At 38.0% G+C, this 20,283-nt stretch overlaps 1 protein-coding gene and 2 pseudogenes across 16 annotated transcripts in view; all 3 read left to right on the forward strand.

Moving 5' to 3' along the window:
* Positions 1–9,224, forward strand: part of PUS10 (pseudouridine synthase 10) — a 78,077-nt gene extending 68,853 nt beyond the window's left edge. For all 16 annotated transcript variants that reach the window (XM_063789846.1, XM_054678416.2, XM_063789842.1 and 13 more), the window contains 3 exons: positions 1,252–1,394; positions 4,311–4,410; positions 7,015–9,224. In XM_063789846.1, the coding sequence (XP_063645916.1) occupies positions 1,252–1,394; positions 4,311–4,410; positions 7,015–7,053 (282 nt within the window). In that variant the 3' untranslated portion in view covers positions 7,054–9,224. The remainder of the gene's footprint in view (positions 1–1,251; positions 1,395–4,310; positions 4,411–7,014) is intronic.
* Positions 9,225–10,721: 1,497 nt separating this feature from the next.
* Positions 10,722–11,372, forward strand: LOC470381 (small ribosomal subunit protein eS12-like; annotated as a pseudogene).
* A 592-nt stretch (positions 11,373–11,964) lies between these two features.
* On the forward strand, positions 11,965–13,263 carry LOC100611114 (non-POU domain-containing octamer-binding protein-like; annotated as a pseudogene).
* Positions 13,264–20,283: the final 7,020 nt, after the last annotated feature.

Raw genomic sequence — 20,283 nt, forward strand, 5'->3', positions numbered from 1 at the left:
CGTGGTATTTCCATTGACCAACTGTCTCATGGTCAAAGTACTGGGAATAACTCTAAAGGTAAAGGAAGCAGGGGAAAGGACTCCATAGATAGTTGTTAATTTAAAGGCCCGCTGTTTCTCTAAAGTGGAAGCCATGTCTTTATAGATTCCTTCACAGTTCAGCCTTATCCTTTATTTATGTATTTTTTTTTGTCTCTTTGACCAGAGAAAAATCAGATCTTATGGAGACAGCTTATCTCATCAGGACGAAGTGTTTCTATAATAAAATCAAAGAATCAAAAACCACAGAGTTAGGAGGAGCCATTGACTCACCACTTTGGTAAAAGCAGTCACACCCTTTCAAATGCGGTCTTTGTCAGAACTTGCTCTTTTTTTCTTGGTGGAGAACTTGATAGTGGAGAGACAAGACAGAAACCTTTCTTTCTTAGCAGGCCTTCTGGCACTCAAGAACCATGGAAATTAGGAAGAGTTGTTCCGACAAGAAAATGCAGAGGATTCAGTTCTTATGAATCTGAATTTCTGATTATGCCCAATTTTTAAAACTTGGAATTAGTTGACCTTTTACAGCGTTAACCTCTATTTCTTAATTTTTATCTTGTGACATAAAAGAAAATCTCTAACTTGAACGAATTGTGAGAAAAACAAGCCTGTGTCCCTAAAAAATCTGAAATGTAAAAAGACATGCGGTATTATTAGTTGCAAGCTGGGCTAACAAACATTGAAAGGTCCCGGTTTATTATGCATATCGATTTGTAATTATTATATTGAAATGTCACCCTAAACAAGATGTATTCATAACTTTTCCACACATATCCTTTTGTATAACCCTTTTCCTTCACCAAAAAAAACCCAAAACAACCCACCCCTGACAGTAGGTATGTGGTTCTCCCTAAAACACGCAAACTCGACGGGGCGCGGTGGAGCAAGCACACCTGTAATCCCAGCACTTTGGAGGCTGAGGAGGGCAGATCACCTGAGGTCAAGAGTTGGAGATTAGCCTGGCCGATATGGTGAAACCGCATCTCTATCAAAAAAATACAAAAATCAGCCGGGCATGGCGGTGTGAAATGAGTAATGATAGACTGGGTTATGAGAAGTCCCACAGAGTTTGAACCTAAGGGGACACAATTCATTTTAGTTCTCTCAAGGAAACATCTGTGGTGAGCTATGGATGGTGAGGGAAGGGCTAAGACAGGATTCACTGGGTGGCAAAGCTCTGACTCTGGGACTGTGTGTCATATTCTCCCCTAGGACTTAAAGATCGACCAGAAAACACCTTTGCGCGTCCTTCACCGAAGGCCCCTGGCTGTGCGAGCTCGCGTCATTCACTCCATGGAGACACAGTATGTGGATGAGCACCACTTCCGCCTCCACTTGAAAACTCAGGCTGGCACGTATCCTTCCACCTGCCGCACTGCCGCCATCGAACCAGAACCCTGTTGGAAAAGTTCATGGTCCCCTAGAAAACAGGGTCAGCTTGGTCTGGGAGGGATTCGGGAAAGGATTATACTGAAGAAGAATATTTTTGTTTGTTTCTTTGTTGGATGTGGTTTTTTCCCACTTAATTTTCTTTTTCTTTTCTTTTTTTTTTTTTTTTGAGGCAGAGTCTCGCTCTGTCGCCCAGGCTGGAGTGCGGTGGCGCCCTCTCGGCTCACTGCAAGCTCCGCCTCCTAGGTTCATGCCATTCTCCTGCCTCAGCCTCCTGAGTAGCTGGGACTACAGGCGCCTGCCACCACGCCTGACTAATTTTTTGTATTTTTAGTAAAGACGGGGTTTCACCGTGTTAGCCAGGATGGTCTCTATCTCCTGACCTCGTGATCCGTCCACCTCGGCCTTCCGAAGTGCTGTGATTACAGGCGTGAGCCACCGCGCCTGGCCTAAATTTGTTTTTCAAAATGATTCTAAACCCTGAGGTAGCAGTCAGTTCAATGTCAGCTTTAAAGTTATGTTTCCTATAACTGTAGTGTCTTACACAATGCTGAGCACATAGTACTCAGAAAATACTTTTGATGGATTCATTTGCTGTCTTGACATTTTTTGCAAGTCACGTATTTATGACCATATTTGGGTCTTTTCAACATTTCAAGTATTTGCCTCAGATGATTAAACACAGGTAGTAGATGGGAATAGCACTACTTTACATCAGGATCTTTACTTGGCCACTGACCTAGTACAACAGAGAATATCTTTGTCTACGTGCCTTGTGAAAAAAACAAAAACAAAACGATTCAGATGACATATCATTAGTTAGCACCATTTTCAGACTGCAAAGAGCTTTGACTGTGTTACAGAAAGGTTGAGATTCAGAGTTAAAATATCTATAGTCCAAGGCTGATAATTTGTTCGTAATCTAACCTGACTTGTATGATTTTTGTATCAGAACTGAGTCGCTGATTAAAATATATCAGGGAGCTCCAATAGGCTTAGCTTTAGTTTACTTTTTGAAGGTCTTCCTAGTTTTTGTTTGTTTCTTGGTTTTATATTATTCTGTGATCCAATAGCATGAAGTGACAAAATACCTTCTAACTGGTATAGAACTAATGTACTATTGTATGTGTGTGTGTGTATATATATATTACACACACACACTAGATATATATATATGGGGAAAAAGCAAGTTTTAATCACCAAATACCATTCTTACTATATTGCTGTAACTAGTCTGCCTGTCCTTCCCCACCAGCCTGCATTCACTTCTTCCCCTGCCCCACCCCACGACCTGGATTTACTCAGCTAAGCCAAGTATAGGTTATCTACTCTTAAAATCTTCTAAATTTTGTAATTTGGATCAAAGGATGATCAATTTAGACTCCAGTGGACAGATCTTTGTATCTTTGTTGTTTGGAGCATATTTGCCTATCATGGATGGAATTTCAAATCATGTATATATTTTTAAAAGTCTTCTTACCTAATCCTGGCCTTTAATTCTGGTGGGCCAAGGAGAAATGTCTTTTGTAGAATTTGATGTCTTTTCAATCCTATTAAAACATTTTTAGGACAAGCCATGTACATGTACTTAAGGTATTAGCCAAGAAAGACTATGTGTTAAAGCTTTAGATGCCACATGGTTATACACAGAAGTATATTAATTTTTCACTTACTAAATTTACTTTATATATGCCTTATATATTTACATTGATCACTGCACTGAGCTAGCTCATTTGACTTAAACCTTGTCCCTCTGGTTAGGAATAAGAACCTCTCTGGACGTTTTAACTGGTTATTCTGGGGCTATTTGGTTTTCTCTCCTCATCATTGCTACGCAGAAGGGGATTCTTTAAAGAAAATGAGAGAAAATGGATAACAATTGCTGGGTAGTTGTGAGTTTACCAAAAAACACAGTTACTAGACAATTATATGTCTTATGCTTTAGTCAAAACATTTGGCAAAGGTAGAGTGAGTAAAACGTTCAGAAAGTGAGGACATAATATCAGCATATTATAATATAGATTTTTCATCATCTGGAAACAAATTTATTTCTCTATTCAAGTTCCATTAATTATTTTCTACTAAATGCTGGTTTGTAGAACAAAACATAATGCTTCATTTTTACCAAATTCTGGCAAAAACAAATCTTTTAGATAAATATTGTCAAAGCTGCAGTACAGTCCTATGTAAGGAATGTTAATCTTAAAAACAAATTCTAGAATTAGTTATTGATTTCAAAATTTGAAATACAATTTTGAGGGAAATACAAAGTTGCCCCTTTAAGAAAGAGAGAGAGAATTAACTTAGTTCTTTTGCTAACCATGTTAGCAAACTAGACAGTAGGTCTTTGGTAATCCTTCCGAAGAGCCATCATTAAGACTAAACTAATAGTCTCATTATTCCTTCCATCCTATTGCCTCTGGGTCATGTTACAAGGAATGCCATCATTGAGATCACTCTCTGTGTGGCTCTATGGAAACCTACCATCTGGCAGGTGACAGTTGCCATTATTAAAAAATGGGACTAACAAGATAATAACATAGAAATTGTGGCAAAGTTGTTTTTTAATAAAAGCATTGAGCTATGGTTAATTTTTAAAATCCACATCCAAACCTTGGCACTTGGAGATGAGCTATAAAGAAAAAAGAAAGTAATGATTTTTGGTAAGTTTGATGTAAACACATTTCCCAGGCTCTGATGTTGGCTGCCAGGCTACTAGGGACCACATTGCCAAAGCTTATTTTTTAAGACACACAAGTCAGAGCTCAGAAGTAACCTTTCTTTTGTAACATTTCTGCTCTTATTATTATTTTTGCCTGTCAAATCTTACCAAATAGTTGGTACAGCATGCTGTCTTCATTTTTTCCTTAAACAAACCCCAGCTACATTAAAGAGTTTGTACATGGAGACTTCGGGAGAACCAAGCCAAACATTGGGTCCCTGATGAATGTGACTGCAGACATTCTTGAGCTGGATGTTGAGGTAAACCATTTTGTTGTGGAATGCACATTGGCAAATTGAATTCAACCAAAGTTATGCTCTTTGGCATTAAGCCATTTTAGTACCACCCACCTCCATAGGTATTTGAGAATGGTGAAAATCTCACAGTAACATTGTATTGAAGGGAGGGACTGTCTTCGGATATTTTTTTTTTAATACGAGGTCTCATTTATGTTCCTTGAAAATATATAGCTAATTTATTAACTGTGCTTTACATGTAGTATCAAACCTAAACCCTTAAACCAAGCAAGGAAATAGTCATTTCCATACCTGTTGCATTTTATAAAGACTTTAAAGCAGCGTATTCAGAAACATGGATTCACAAGGGTAGAAAGTGAGGTGAGCCAATGGTTCTTCATAAAAGCAGTTCTATAAGGACCCCTGTGATGTGGTCCAAGTTCTCTGCTCTTACAGTCTGAATTGAAACAAGGTTAAATTCTAAAGTAATTGTAAGAATGGTTCTGTCGGGCAAGTCTCCATAAATATTTCCTTTGTGTATCAATAGGTGTTGAGTCACGAGTGGTGTTTCTTCATGAAAATCTGACTAGGAATAGAGTACCTCCCCGGCTCCTCTCCCCAGAATCTTAGGACTTGGGGATTTGTACTTGGGAATAATATCAAAGTTATAGAAAGAAGTGGGCATAGTTGCCCAATGTGAAAACATCTATGGTAATCAAATGATCACTGGAGTATTATTTCCTTACCAGCAATTCTCTCAAGTGCTCTGGGATTAGATGAGCTCCTGCAGTACAGCCAGTGATCGTGCCCTCAAGGTTGCAGGGAGCCTCTTCAGTGAAACTATCATTTGGAGAAAGAAAACCTTCTGTTAAAGAAACTCTCTACTCATCTTTTTTTTTTTTTTGAGACAGGGTCTTGCACTGTCACCCAGGCTGGAGTGCAGTGGTGCGATCATGGGTCACTGCAACGCTGACCTCTCGGGCTCAAGCGATCCCCTGCCTCAGTCTCCCGAGTAGCTGGGACCACAGGCATGAGCCACTATGCCTGGCGTTTTTTTTTGTTGTTGTTGTTGAGATGGGGTCTCACCTTGTTGCCCAGGCTTGCATTCATCTTTTTTTACCTTAATTCTCAGAACAGTTAGGAGTGTCAAAGACTCACAGGCCAGTGTTTCTCAACGCTGACTGCCCACTGGACTCACTTGTGGAGCTTTTTAAGCACTACAACTTGCCTCCCCTCCACACACACACACACACACACACACACACACACACACACACACGATTGTCATCAGTCATGTTTTATTTTCAGCTTGAGAAAACACTCATTAATTTACATTTGGGTGTTTGGTATATGGCTATATTCTGAAACAGAACAAAAATATCTTCTTGAGATTTGTAAAAGACAAACACACACATAGCTATTTAGGCTTTTCTAATAAATTTTTTTTGAAGCCAGTACGTGAAGTGACTTATGGATTAATGAAAAAATTTTCAGTAAATAATTTTATGTTTTAAATTTTAAATGTCAAAAAAAGCCACAGATACGGTGGGTTTTTTTTTTTTTTTTTAACTTTCTCTTAAAGTAGATCCCCTAGCCTTTGATAGACCTGGTATGTGTTTATGTGGAGACAAATAGTCTATTTACTGTAATTTCATTCTGACTCAAAGATCAAGGTTTTGTCCTAGAAGAACAAAATAAAGGTAAGTAGAGATAGATGAACTGGATTTTAAAGAAACAGAAATTCTACAGAACTGAAGCACAAAGATCCTTAATCCTTTTCTAGTTCCAGGTCATCTTTCATAATCATTTATTTCACATTTTGTTGCTGTGTTACAACAAGACTATAGGCTTATAGACTACTTGAATATTTGTTAAATGCAAGATGAGAGAATAAAAATGATCAGAAGAATAAAAGTTTCTGAGACTTCTGAGGGAAAATTGGTGGTCACTTGAATTTGTTTGCTACTTTTACCCATAAATACCCTTTTTTTTTTTTTTTTTTTTTTTTCTGAGATAGGGTCTCATTCTGTCACCCAGGCTGGAGTGCTGTGGCGTGATTTTGGCTCACTGCAACCTCTGCCTCCTGGGCTTAAGCTGTTCTCCTGCCTCAGCTTCCCGAGTAGCTAGGACTACAGGCGTGTGCCACCATGCTTGGCTAAATTTTGCATTTTTAGTGGAGACGGGGTTTTGCCATGTTGGCCAGGCTGGTCTTGAACTCTTGACCTTGAGTGCTCTGCCCACCTTGATCATGTTGATCTATATAATTGATCAGCCTCCCAATATAATTGATCGGCCTCCCAAAGTGCTGGGATTAAAGGTGTGAGCCACCACACCTGGCCCCATAAATACCATTTAAAAAATTTAAATGTATTCTCTTATCAGTCAAAAAGCACAGTTAATAACCAACTGAGTAGCCAAATACTGCTACTCAATTAATTCAGAAGACCTCAGGCCCAAGAATCCCTAGAACAGACTTGAGGGTTAATTTATGGTATTCAATAGCTCTTTTCTTCAGATGCAGTTTCTTCTGTTGCACTATATTAAAACTATTAAATTTATACAGCATTACCAGCAAATGCTTACCACAACAGTAATATCTGTTTTAATGACTTCTTTTCTCCCTTCTAGTCTGTAGATGTTGACTGGCCACCTGCTCTGGATGACTAGCTTTCAAATTTGGAGACAAAGAGTATGGTTTTCCTGGCATGAATGTGGACATCCATGGAGCACATGCCGTAAAATGGCTGTTTACCCACCATAACGGTGTCTTGAAAACTATTTGGATCATGTTGATCTTTATAATTGTTAATTAGTTGTAACATCTCAGGATCTATATATGTGTATATTTTGTGTTAAATTGTTCCAAGGATGTCTTAGGATTTTTCTCATTCCCTCTTTCACCCCCACAAACCAAACTATGAATAATGAAATAATTCTCCTTAATTCTTTCATTTAGAGAGGTGCACAAACAGGACACATTCTCTGTTAACCTAAGAAGCTGTAATTTCAGCAAGATTTCCCTCCACAAGAGATATACCACCTTTAAAATCATGTTCTAATTTTTTTAAATTATCTGAATAAAAGTTATATCTAGATTTATGCAGCATAATATCCTATAATAGTCTAAGATTGCAAATGCAAATCTGACATCATTATTTTTCCCAGGAAGCCTCAAACAAGCTATTACCAATGAAGTTCTTTTGGCTGTGATTTGTCATAAATCTTAACCAAACTATGAATAATGAAATAATTCTCATTAATACTTTCATTAAGAAAGAATTTTGACAATCTAAAATTGTCAATATAGGTTTCCTGTGGAGGGGAAGTAAAACCGTAGGAGCCAAGGCATGCCATGGTAGGAGCCTTTCATAAATCTTTTAAATAAGGAGAAACAAGTGCCTTTAATAACTTTAATCCCAGGGTTAAGAATTTGAAAAATTGAGCTTGGTAAACAAAGACAAACTGATATTATTTCAGAATGCTTCAATATATTATCCAATTATAAACATTTTAATAATACCTTATTAAAGTAGATAGGATATTGTCTCCATTTTATAAATATGGAAACCAAAGACTAGAAGTTAAATGACTTATCGAAAATTGTTAGCTACTTCTATATTGAGGACTAGAACTGAAGTTTCTTGGTTTCTAGGGTCTTTCTAATAAGCCCTATTACTGAGCACCTGTTTGTGTGAAGGGGCAGCTATGGATGCCATTTAAACTCATGTAACTGATAATTAACTTTTGGAATGTAGTTACCAAATCAAAGAGCTTACCAAAAAATAGCCCAAGACTATTTAATACAATCTTATATAGTTACCATTTGTTATTAAGTTAAACCTCAGTTGGTATTATGAAGAGGAAAAACATTAAGCTAAACCTAAAAAAAATGAATGGGTCATTTAAGTTTCAGAAAGGAGCCTCATTACAATTTCAGATTTGAGTATAATTTCCATCACCCTAATTCAACTATTTGAGCTTTTTTTTAAGAATACATGTGACTTGACTAGTATTAGATTACTCACCGTTTCCCATCTCTATATTAAACATAAATCACAGATACCAAGATTCACTTTAGATATGAGGAAAATGGTTTTAATGGACACAAAGGAGTCAGCCACGTTGGAACCAACATAGTTTCATACCACATTGAAACCATGTGTTTGATATGCAAATAACAGCAAATAATTTTTTCACTATTGTCAATGCCAATGCATTGAAAGGCCCAGAAAATGAGAAAAGGATAACAAACTTTTGATAAAAAGGTAAGAATTTCTGTGTGGATGTTCCTCAGTTTCTGGGAAAATTTTGCTACAAAAGAGATTTAAATAATTTAGGAGGCAGTCTTTTGCATGGTATTTTTGGCTTACCTTTGAATCTAGTGGACCTGTAATATGTAAGAATGAAGAATGTGCTTAGCAAACTGAAATGAGAAGACTTCTATTTCTTAAATTTCTATTCCTGAGATTATATAAAATTTCACGCAAAGAGTAAGCACTAGCTTTAAATACTTCTTCCAAATGTTCCTAGAATTTTGAGACAAAGATTGTTAAAAATTAGTGTATGTCTTTGTTTTAGGCAGAACTGGAAATATTAAGTAGTGAGAGTACTATAGTTTCCCTTTTGCCTACATAAAAGCATTTTAAAATTAGTTTTATGATTTCTTTGTAAGCTTTATTTAAATTCAAAGTCTTTTTCATAACACTTAAGAGAAAGAGCCCTTTGTACTTCTTAGTATCTCTTTGTCCCAAATATAGTCTGTGGTTTATTTTAGGAAAAACATCAACTCTGAATACCTGAAAAAGTCAAGAGAAAATAAAAGTTGGTAAAATGAAAAATGTCCAAGTAAGATAACCGGTTACATTTGCAAGTTATGTGAAGTAAATTTAGAAGTTAAATTTCCATTTTGTAAGAGAAAAACATCTTACTTGGCAAATCTTTTCTTTTGGAGCTAATTATTCTTTGATTTTTAAGTCCACATAAGAGAATGAACTTTGATATCAGCTTTTCTGATTTTTTAACAAAGGCTACCCTTGTTTATTATGAAAAATATTACTTTTATGATTCTATTTTGAATTTTTAAATTTTGAAATAATTCCAAACTTACAGGAAAAGTTAAAGGAAAAGTACAAAGAACCTTTTTCCCTGAACCATGGAGCCAGTGCTGCCTCATGATCTTAAAGGCTTCAGTGTGTAATTTCTACAAACAAGGACATTCTTTTACTTAACCACAACACAGTGATCAAAACCAGGAAATTAACACTGATATATTACCAGCTAACCCACAGACCCCGTTCAAGTTGCCAGTTGTCCCATCAGTGTCCTTCATAGTCAAGTGCTCACATTGCATTTTGTTACGTCTCTTTAGTCTCCACCACTCTTAAAAGTTTGTCTTTCTTGACTTTAATTACTTTAACATTTTTGAACACTTCAGGTCAGTTATTTTGTAGACTGTTCCTCAATTTGGGTTTGCCTGATGTTTCCTTTTTATTAGATTCAGATTGTACCTTTTTGGCAAGAACACCACAAAAGAGAGATTGTCTTCTTGCATCTTATCAGGTGTCACACAGTTTTGATTTGTCCAGTTGCTGGCTGGGGCTTTGGTCAATTGATTAGGTATTATCACTAGGCTTCTCCACTTTTATGGTTATTCTTTTTTCCCCTTGTAGTTAATAAGCATCTTGTAGAGAGATCATCCAACTTTCACTCACTAGTTTTAGCATCCATTGAAGATGTTCACCTGAATCAATCAGTACCACAATGATTGCCAAATACAGATTTTCTAATTCCATCATTCCTTTTACATTTGTTGGTTGGCATTACCCTAAAAGGTAGAGCTTTCCCTTCTCTCCAATTTATTCATTGATTTATATCATGTGGACTTGTGGCTTATTTTATTTGAGAAGTTGTAATTTGTTCGTTTGGCCAGTGGTGGCCCCTTCAAGCTGGCTTCTGTGTCCTTTGGTATGTCCCCATCATTCTTGGAGCATGTTCTTACTTTCTAATACAAAAAGACATTCCATGCTCATCTTTGTATTTCCTCTGCACTAACTCTGCAAGGGGCTTTTTCTCTAAGATCTGGTCTCTTTTAGCAGAAAATGGTATTTAGAAACCAAGATCTGGGCAGTAGGTATGCTCATTGTTTGGTGCCATTGCTGTTCCCAAGCCCTCTCATGGAACAGAGCTAGGGAGCAAACATGAATGCATGTGCATGCACATACACACACACCCCACTCATACACACACACCTATACATCTCTGTATCTACACATACTGAAAGCTGTAAGAGTTTATACCAGTACTTCCAATTCCAACCTTATTCTAGTTTTCACCCTTTCCAAATTTGTAATTCTCTTCTCTGACTATAAGAAATCTGGCTCCTGCTCTTTCCCTGCTGCCACTGAGTTGTATAGAGGCGGAGTCTCAGGTGCATTCAAGATTCGGCTTCACTTGTAACCCACTGCCATGGCCGAGGAAGGCAGTGCTGCTGGAGGTGTAATGGACATTAATACTGTTTTACAGGAGGTGCTGAAGACCGCCCTCATCCATGATGGCCTAGCATATGAAATTTGCAAAGCTGCCAAAGCCTCAGACAAGTGCCAAGCCCATCTTTGTGTGCTGTGTGTGCTTGCATCCAACTGTGATGAGCCTATGTATGTCAAGTTGGTGGAGGCCCTTTGTGCTGAACACCAAATCAACCTAATTAAGGTTGATGACCAGAAACTAGGGGAATCGGTAGGCCTCTGTAAAACTGACAGAGAGGGGAAACCGTGTAAAGTGGTTGGTTGAAGTTGTATAGTAGTTACGAACTATGGCAAGGAGTCTCAGGACAAGGATGTCATTGAAGAGTACTTCAAATGCAAGAAATGAACAAGTAAATCTTTGGCACACACACACACACACAAAAAAGAAAGAAAAAAGAAATTTGGCTCAGTCCTCCTCAAAAATAACCAATCTATTGCTGCCTCAATTCACAGTCCCCTCCCTGCTGCCCTCAGACATTCTCCTCAGGCTCCACACTGCAGCCCTACACTAGGCCACTACCACTGCCCCCTGTGGTAACATCTTCCTGCACTTTGTACAGAACAAGCAAATGGCTTTTGTCCTGAATTATTCAGGAAGGGAGGGAGACAGGCGGGAAAGAAGTCAGTAAGGCAGAAAATAAAAATCTTTTGATACCACAGAAATACAAAGGATCAAAAGAGACTATTAGGAACAATTACATGCCAACAAATCGGATTACTCTAGAAGTGGACAGATTTCCAGATGCATACAACCTACCAAGAATGAATCATAAACAGAAAATGTAAACAGGCCAATAGCAAATAAGGGTCACCGTTACTCTGAGGAGAGGCCAGTAGGTAGAGAAGCAGTAAAACTTTTAACTTGGAGCAAAACCATACTCTAGGGAAACATTATTAGCATCACCAGCAACAGCAGCAGCCATGGCTGCTGCCAATACCTGCAAATGGGAAAAAGGCCAGCAGCCAAAATGAAGGCTTGACTATTGACCTGAAGCATTTTAAGGAAACCAGGAAAGAAGCCCTTCACCAAACGAGGCCAAATATTTCTTTGTGGGCAGTGTTCCTTCTGACATCACTGAGGAGGAAATGAGGAAACTGTGAGAAATATGGGAAGGCAATTTCACAGAAAGAGAGTTTAAATAAATTAACAAAAAGGAAAAATGAAAAAATTAAAAACAACAACAAAAAAGAAATATGGGAAGGCAGGTGAGGTCTTCATAAGGATGAAGGCTTTGGCTTTATGCACTTGGAAGCACGAACCCTAGTGGAGATTGCCAAAGTGGGTCAGGACAGTATGCAGCTGTGCGCACTCTGCCTGCCATCGTGCATCCCTTACAGTCTGAAACCTTCTAACAAACTTTTGGAAGAAGACTTTTCTTTGGCCAGGTGGAGAGGGCTGTAGTCATTGTGGATGATCAAGGAAGGCCCTTAGGGAAAGGCATTGTTGAGTTCTCAGGACAGCCAGTTGCTCAGAAAGCTCAGGACAGATGCAGTGAGGGCTTCTTCCTGTTAATCACGTTTCCTCATCCTGTTACTGTGTAGCCCATAGGCTAATTAGGTGACAAAGAAGGACTTCCAGAGAAGCTGGTTGTAAAGAACCAGCAATTTCACAAGGAGTGAGAACAGCCACCCCAGTGTGCACAGCATGGCTTTTGAATATAAGTATGCCATGCACTAGAGGGTACTCATTGAGATGGAGAAGCAGCAGCAGGACGAAGTGGACTGCAATATCAAGGAGGCTCATGAGAAGCTGGAGATGGAGATGGAGGTTGCTCGCCTTCATCAATGCCAGGTCATGCTAATGAGGCAGGATTTGATGAGGTGTCAAGAAGAGCTGTGGAGGATGGAAAAGCTGAACAACCAAGAGATGCAAAAACGACAGCAACTGGAGCCCATGCGAGAGGAGTGCAGGCACTAGGAGGAAGCAATGCACTGGTAATGGCAGGAAAGATTCACTGGAACCTTCTCTGATATGAGACAGCAGGAGATACAGATGGGCCAGATGGCTGTGGGAGGTGCTATAGGCATAATGGAGGCACCATGCCCCCTGCTTCTGTGCCAGCTGGCAGCCCAGCTCCTCCAGAACCTGAACCTATGATGCTAGATTGACCCCACCAACAACGGAATGCTTTGGCCAAGCTGCTGCAACGGAAGGAATTGGGGCAATTGGCAGAACTCCTCCTGCATTGAATTGTGCAACTCCTGGAGCTGAATTTACTCCAAACACACGTTGCTGATACTAATAAAGCTGCAATGTCTAGTTTCTCAAAACCTTTAAAAGGGCCCTTTTTGGACTAGCCAGAATTCTACCCTAGAAAAATGTTAAGAGATTCCTCCCAATAGTTAGGTCTACCCTACCTATACTACTGTAGGGAGTATTTTGGAGGAAGAGGGCAAGGGAGGAGTGGTATTTAACAAACCAGTTCTGTGTGGTATATTGTTTAACTGATCAGTTCTCTGTGGTGCATTACTGTGGTCTCAAATGTGACTGTTGAAGACCTGGGGGAACCACAGTGAAATGAATCCAGTTAGAGACCCATTAATCTTGATCGTTTTTTTTTTCTCCATCCTGTTTCATTTGCTTTCTTATCCATACACTCCCCAACCCCAGAGACACTGCCACATACACCACAAAACACAACCTCCTCCAATGACCTTCACCCCACTGCTCCATTCACTCCCAGGTGAGAATTCAGGCAAATGTCCACAGAGGTCACAAACAATGTACGTATAGTTCTTTTATATCTGATATATTATCCCTTCATGTCCTAAGGAAGACATTTTCTCTTAGAGACTTTCATTTCAGTGTATCTTTTTTAAAAATCTTGTGTTAACTTGCCTCAATCTTTTTCTTGGATAAGGACAACCAGGAATGGCCGTTTTGTGTCTATGATGTTGCTGTTCACAACTTTTCTTGATAGGCCTAGTACAATCTTGGAAACAGAGTTGCTGTATGCTGAAGGTCTGAGAGTAGCTCTTAGCCTTGCCTATCTTAGGTAGTAGTTATGCTGTGCATATTTAATTGATGTACTATGTTTGATTTGTTGCTGATACTTTAAAGTTTTTCTGAGAAATGGAGCAGCAATGCAGCATCAACTTGTTAAATTACATGTTAAGCCTTGAAAAAAAAAGGAGATCACATCAGTAATCCCAGCACATTGGGAGGCTGAGGCAGGCAGATCACGAGGTCAAGAGATCGAAACCATCCTGGCCAACATGTTGAAACCCCGTCTCTACTAAAAATACAAAAATTAGCTGGGCATTGTGGCACGTGCCTGTAGTCCCAGCTACTCGGGAGGCTGAGGCAAGAGAATCACTTGAACCCAGAAGACAGAGGTTGCAGTGAGCAGAGATCGCGCCACTGCACTCCAGCCTGGTGAGAGAGCGAGACTCAGTCTCAAAAAAAAAAAAAAAAAAAAAATTCCCTCATCAAAGAAAAGACCAGAACCAGATGGCTTCACTGCTGAATGCTATCGAACATTTAAAGAACTACGGCCAGACACGGTGGCTCACATCTGTAATCCCAGCACTTTGGGAGGTTTAGGTGGGAGGATTGCTTAAGTGCAGGAGTTCGAGACCAGTCTGGGCAATATAGGGATAACCTGTCTCTACAAAAAATAAAAAATTAGCTGGGTGTGGTGATGCATGTCGGCAGTCCAAACTACTCGGGAGGCTAAGGTGGCAGATTAATTCAGCCCAGGCGGTGAAGGCTGCAGTGAGCCGTGATAGTGCCACTGCACTCCAGCCTGGGCAACAGGGCAAGACCCCCATCTCAAAAAAAGAAGAAAAACTAATACCAGCCCTTCTCAAACGCTTCCAAAAAATTGAAGAGGAAGTAATGCTTCCAAACTCATTTTACAAGGCCAGCATTACCCTGACACCAAAGCCAGACAAAGACACTATTAAAGAAGAAAACTTGTCAATTAGACTGTGGCAGATATGGAAAAAAAAAAAAAAGAAAGAAAAGAAAAAGCAAAAAGAAAGCTACAGGCCAATATTTCTGATGACCATAGATGCAAAAACTCTTTTTTCTTTTCTTTTTTTTGAGACAGGGTCTCCCTCTGTTACCCAGGATGGAGTGCAGTGGTACAATCATGGCTCACTGCACCTTGACCTTTCAGACTCAGGTGATCCTTCCACCCCTGGGACTTCAGGTGCACACCATCATGCCCAGCTAATTAAAAATATATATATATTTATATAGGCAGGGTCCCATTATGTTGCCCAGGCTGGTCTCGAACTCCTGGGTCAAACCATCCTCAGGCCTTGACCTCCTGAAGTGCTGGGATTACAAGCGTGAGCCACGGTGCCTGGTCAAGATGCAAAAATTTTCAACAAAATACTAATAAACAGATTCAACAGCACGCTGAAAAGATTAATCACCATGACCAAGTGAGATTTATGTCAGGGATTCACAGATGGTTCAACATATGCCAATCTATAAATATAATACACCACATTAACAGAATGAAGGACAAAAACCACACGATCAAGTATTTGACAAAATTTAACATCCTTTCATGATAAAAGCGCTCAATGAATTAGGAGTAGAAGGAGTGTACTTCAAAAGTAAAGGCCATATGTGACAAACCCACAGCTAACACCATACTCAACAGTGAAAAACTGAAAGCTTTTCCTCTAAGATCAGGAATAATCCAAGGACTTCCACTTTCATTTCTGTTTAACATAGTACTGGAACTGGAAGTCCTAGCCAGAGCGATTAGGCAAGAGAAAGAAGTAAAAGGCATCCAAATTAGAAAGGAAGGAGACTGTCCCTGTTTGCAAGTGATGATTTTATATATAGAAAAGCTGAAAGAATCCACCAAAAAGACTGTTAGAACTAATAAACAAATTCAGTAAAGTTGCAGGCATATCAATATACAACAAGCAGTAGTGTTACAAAAAATAAAATACTTAGGAATAAATTTAACCAAGAAGGTAAAAGATCTCTACACTGAAAACTGTAAAACATTGATATAAGAAATTAAAGTCACAAATAAATGCAAAGATATCCCACATTCATAGATTGGAAGACTTAATATTGCTAAAATGTCCATACTAACCAAAGTGATCTAAAGATTCAGTGCAATCCCTATCAAAATTCCAATGATATTTTCCACAGAAATCGAAAAAACAATCCTAAAATTCATATGGAACCACTAAAGACCCTGAATAGCCAAAGCAATCTTGAGCAAAAAGAACAAAGCTAGAGATATCACAATACCTGATTTCAAAATTACTACAAAGCCATAGTAATCAAAACATTTTTGTACTGGCATAAAAACAGACACTTAAACCAAAAGAATAGGAAAGAGAGCCCAGGAATAAATCCATATATTTACAGCCAGCTGATTTTTTACAAACATGTGAAGAAACTTAATGGGAAAAGACAGTCCCTTTAATAAATTGTGCTGGGACAACTGGATATCCACATGCAGAAGAATGAAGTTAGACCCTTATCTCACACCATATTAAAAACTCAACTCACAGTGACTTAAATCTAACACCCAAAACTGTAAACTATTAGAAGAAAACGTAGAGAAAAAGCTCCATGACACTGGTCTGGGCAATTATTTGAATATGACCCTAAAAGCACAGGTAACAACAACAACAAAAAAGACAAATCAAATGGGACTATATCAAACAAAAGCTTCTGCACTGCAAAGGAAACTATCAACAGAGTGAAGAGACAACTTACGGAATGGAATAAAATATTTATAAGCCATACATCTAATGAGGGGTTAATATCCAAAATATACAACGAACTCCAACAACTCAATACCAAGAAAACAGCCTGATTAAAAGATGGGGAAAGGACCTGAGTAGACATTTCTCAAAAGAAGACATACAAATGGCCAACAGGTTTAAGACATACAAATGCTTACCATCACTTACCAGGAAAATGCAAATTTAAAACCACAGTGAGGCACCGCCTCAAAACTATTAGAATGGCTATTACCAAAAAAGATGAAAGGCAACAAGTGTTGGCAAGGATACAGAGTAAAGAGAACCTCTGGCACACTGTTGGTGGGAATATAAACAGAAAACAAAATTTTAAATAGAACTACCACATGATCCAGCAATCCTACTATTTAGGTATATGTATCCCAAGGAAATAAAATCAGTATGTTGAAGAGATATCTGACTCCCATGGTCTCTGCAGCATTATTCATAATAGCCAAAATATGGCATCAACCTATGCATCTATCAATCAATAGATAAATGAAGAAAACGTGGTATATATGTACAATGAAATATTATTCACCCATAAGAAAGGAAATTCTGTCATTTGAAACAACGTGGATGAACCTGAAGAACATTATGTTAAGTGAAATAAGTCAGGCACAGAAAGACAACTACTGCATGATCTCACCTATATGTGGAATCTAAAATAGCTGAACTCATAGAAGTAGGGTAGAATGGTTGTTACTAGAACTGCGGAGGTGAGAGTGGGATAGGGGTTGCGGAGTTGGGGAGATGTTGGTCAAAGGATTTAAAATTTCAGCTTGATAGGAATAAGTTTAAGAGATCTACTGTACAACATGGTGACTATAGTTAATAACAAATATATTCTTCAAAGTTGCTAAGAGTAGATCTTAAGTGTTCTTACTACAAAATAACTAAGTGAAGTAATACATGTTCATTAGCTCAGTTTAGCCATTCCACAACGTATGCATATTTCAAAACATCATGTTGAACAAGATAAATATTAATATATACAGTTTTGTCAATTAAAAAAAAAGGATTTAAGAAAAGAGGAGGCCAGGCCAGCTATGGTGACTCACGCTTGTAATCCCAGCACTTTGGGAGGCCAAGGCGGGTGAATCACTTGAGCCCAAGAGTTTGAGACCAGCCTGGGTAACATGATGAAACTCTGTCTCTACAAAAAATACAAAAATTGGCCAGGCATGGTGGCATGCGCCTGTAGTCCCAGCTACTTGGGAGGCTGAGGCGGGAGGATCTCTTGAGCCCAGGAGGCAGAAGTTGCAGTGAGTTGTGATTGTGCCACTGCACTCCAGCCTTGATGACAGAGTGATACTCTGTCTCAAAAAAGAGAAGAGACACCCTAGATCTCCATCCTTCTCTCTCTCTACCATGTGAGGATGATGGGAAGGCAGCCCTCTGCAAGCCAGGAGGAGAGCCTCAGCAGAAACCGTCCTAGTACCCCTGATCTCGGACTTTCAGCCTGCAGGACTCTGAAAACAGATTTTTGTTGGTTAAGCCAAAAAAGGAAAAAGGAAAAAAATCTTGTAAAAAGGCACTTCAGTACTCTACAAAATTATTTCAAAGGACAGTTACAAATGCAACCATATTCAGCAACAGCATTCCATAAAAAATGTCTAATGTTTCTAAGCAACTAAAACTACCTTTTCCTGTTAGGAAGATGCTATAAATATGAAGAAAATCTGATATTTTAAAAGTTAAATAGCAACAAAATTTCAGCAAGTGTTTTAGAATTTTTCCATTTATTATATTATCAAGAAAAAAATCACTGTATACAAAGATATTGCAAATGTAATAAAATATTCTGTATAATAAACAGCATTTTGGCATTTTAAAAACAACTGTATCTTGATATTAAACTTAACATTAAATAATTGAACAGTACCTGAGAACTTTAAAAAAATCACTTTCATCAGTGCCTCCAAATTCATTTCAGTCATTAAGCATCTACAAATACTCAGTCAAAAAAAATAGGATTTTGGTATTCTGCTGGGATCTACATTCATCACAGCCAAAGGTATTTTAAGTACATACTTTTAAAACAGAAATCACTTCTAAAGGGTTCACCTGGTCAAAAACCATACATTTAAGAACGCTGGTTACCCAAAAGCTTTGTGTTTTCCTTGCCACATCATCTTAAAGCTACTTGAACTGTGAGACAGTGACCAACATTATTAGCTAATTACCCGGTAAAAATTGAGTGTGTCACCAATGAAGTCTCATTAAATTCAGTTCCACAAATGGATCCTCAAATATTCCAACCTTATCTATATTTTATTACATCTTATGGAAAACTATGTTTGATTAGATAATAAAGTTTAAGAGGAAAAATGGGCAAGATGAATGTTTGATACTTTTACCAAAAATTTATATTTCATTTACTTGCTGATTTCCCTGAAAACTCAATTTGTTGAAGAAGCAACATTCTGTACTAATTACTGTGTATTACTATTCACACACAAATGTTTAATGAATTTTACTTGTAATTCTTTAAATTTTTGAAAGTCCAATAGTAAACTAAAGTTGTGGAAACAACTGATAAGAATATTAGAGGATAATAAATTCTACATCTTTAAATAGGTAAGTACTAGCTGGTGGTATTTTCCTAAAGCCACAGACATTTAGAATAAATAGAGTGATTACTTTTGAAAACTTTGATCTGTATTTTGTTTATTAATAGGGCATGAGTGGTTTTGTCTGTGCTTTTTGCATGCATGAAAAACATTACAGACATGATTACTTTCAAGATTCAATCCTACCCACTGTTAACTTTGTGCTTAACTAAACTCTGCTAAGATGTATTAGTTAAAATATTAATTTGACTACGTCTTAGGCAAAAAAAGGCATAAAACTAGATACAGACAACCCATACATTTATCTCTGATTAGTTACCTATTTCTGGGCTTATAATAAATGATAAATGGCATTATATTTTCTGTTACATATGATACAAAAAGCATTCCAATTTTTCCCCTTTTATAGTCAACGTCTGAAAACAAAACAGATGAGAAACCTTTCAGTGGCAACTTCATTAGCTATGAGATTCATTTTTAGGAAAAGTCAAACCACTCCCAATTCATAATCAACTTTTACAAATAAATTAAGAGTCACAAAATTTCAGAATTGAAGTCATTAAAATTGGCCTTACCTTCATTAATCAATAGGAAATGTTTCTGGAAAAACAAGGCCAAAAGAAGGCTCTCCAAAGCTGGGCAATAACTAGTTAATGCTAATGAGAAGTCCATCTCAGGTTTCTTACTAAAGAACCTAATCCATAATGATTTTTCTCACTCTGCTGTGTATTAGATAACTAGAAGGAGTATCTAAATTAAAGATTAATCAGGGACATAGGATATACAGATATTGGTTTATTAACAATATTTGATTCGCACTATATAATTTACAGTGTTTCTTCTTATGTACCATTTTATTTAGTACAACACAACCTGTTAGGTAGCAGGCTGGGTATTACCTGAGTAAAAAGTCCCTATTCTTTCCATTTCTCCATGCTATTTAAAAGCATGTGGTGATCCTTCAATAAATTAAAGATATAACAAATTATTTGATGCCATTAGGCGGCCTGGATCACCAATTCTAAGTCTTTTTTTTTTTTGAGACAGGGTCTTGCCCAGGCTGGAGTGCAGTGGCG

This window comes from Pan troglodytes, chromosome 12 (assembly GCF_028858775.2).
Source record: "Pan troglodytes isolate AG18354 chromosome 12, NHGRI_mPanTro3-v2.0_pri, whole genome shotgun sequence".
Taxonomy (NCBI): domain Eukaryota; kingdom Metazoa; phylum Chordata; class Mammalia; order Primates; family Hominidae; genus Pan; species Pan troglodytes.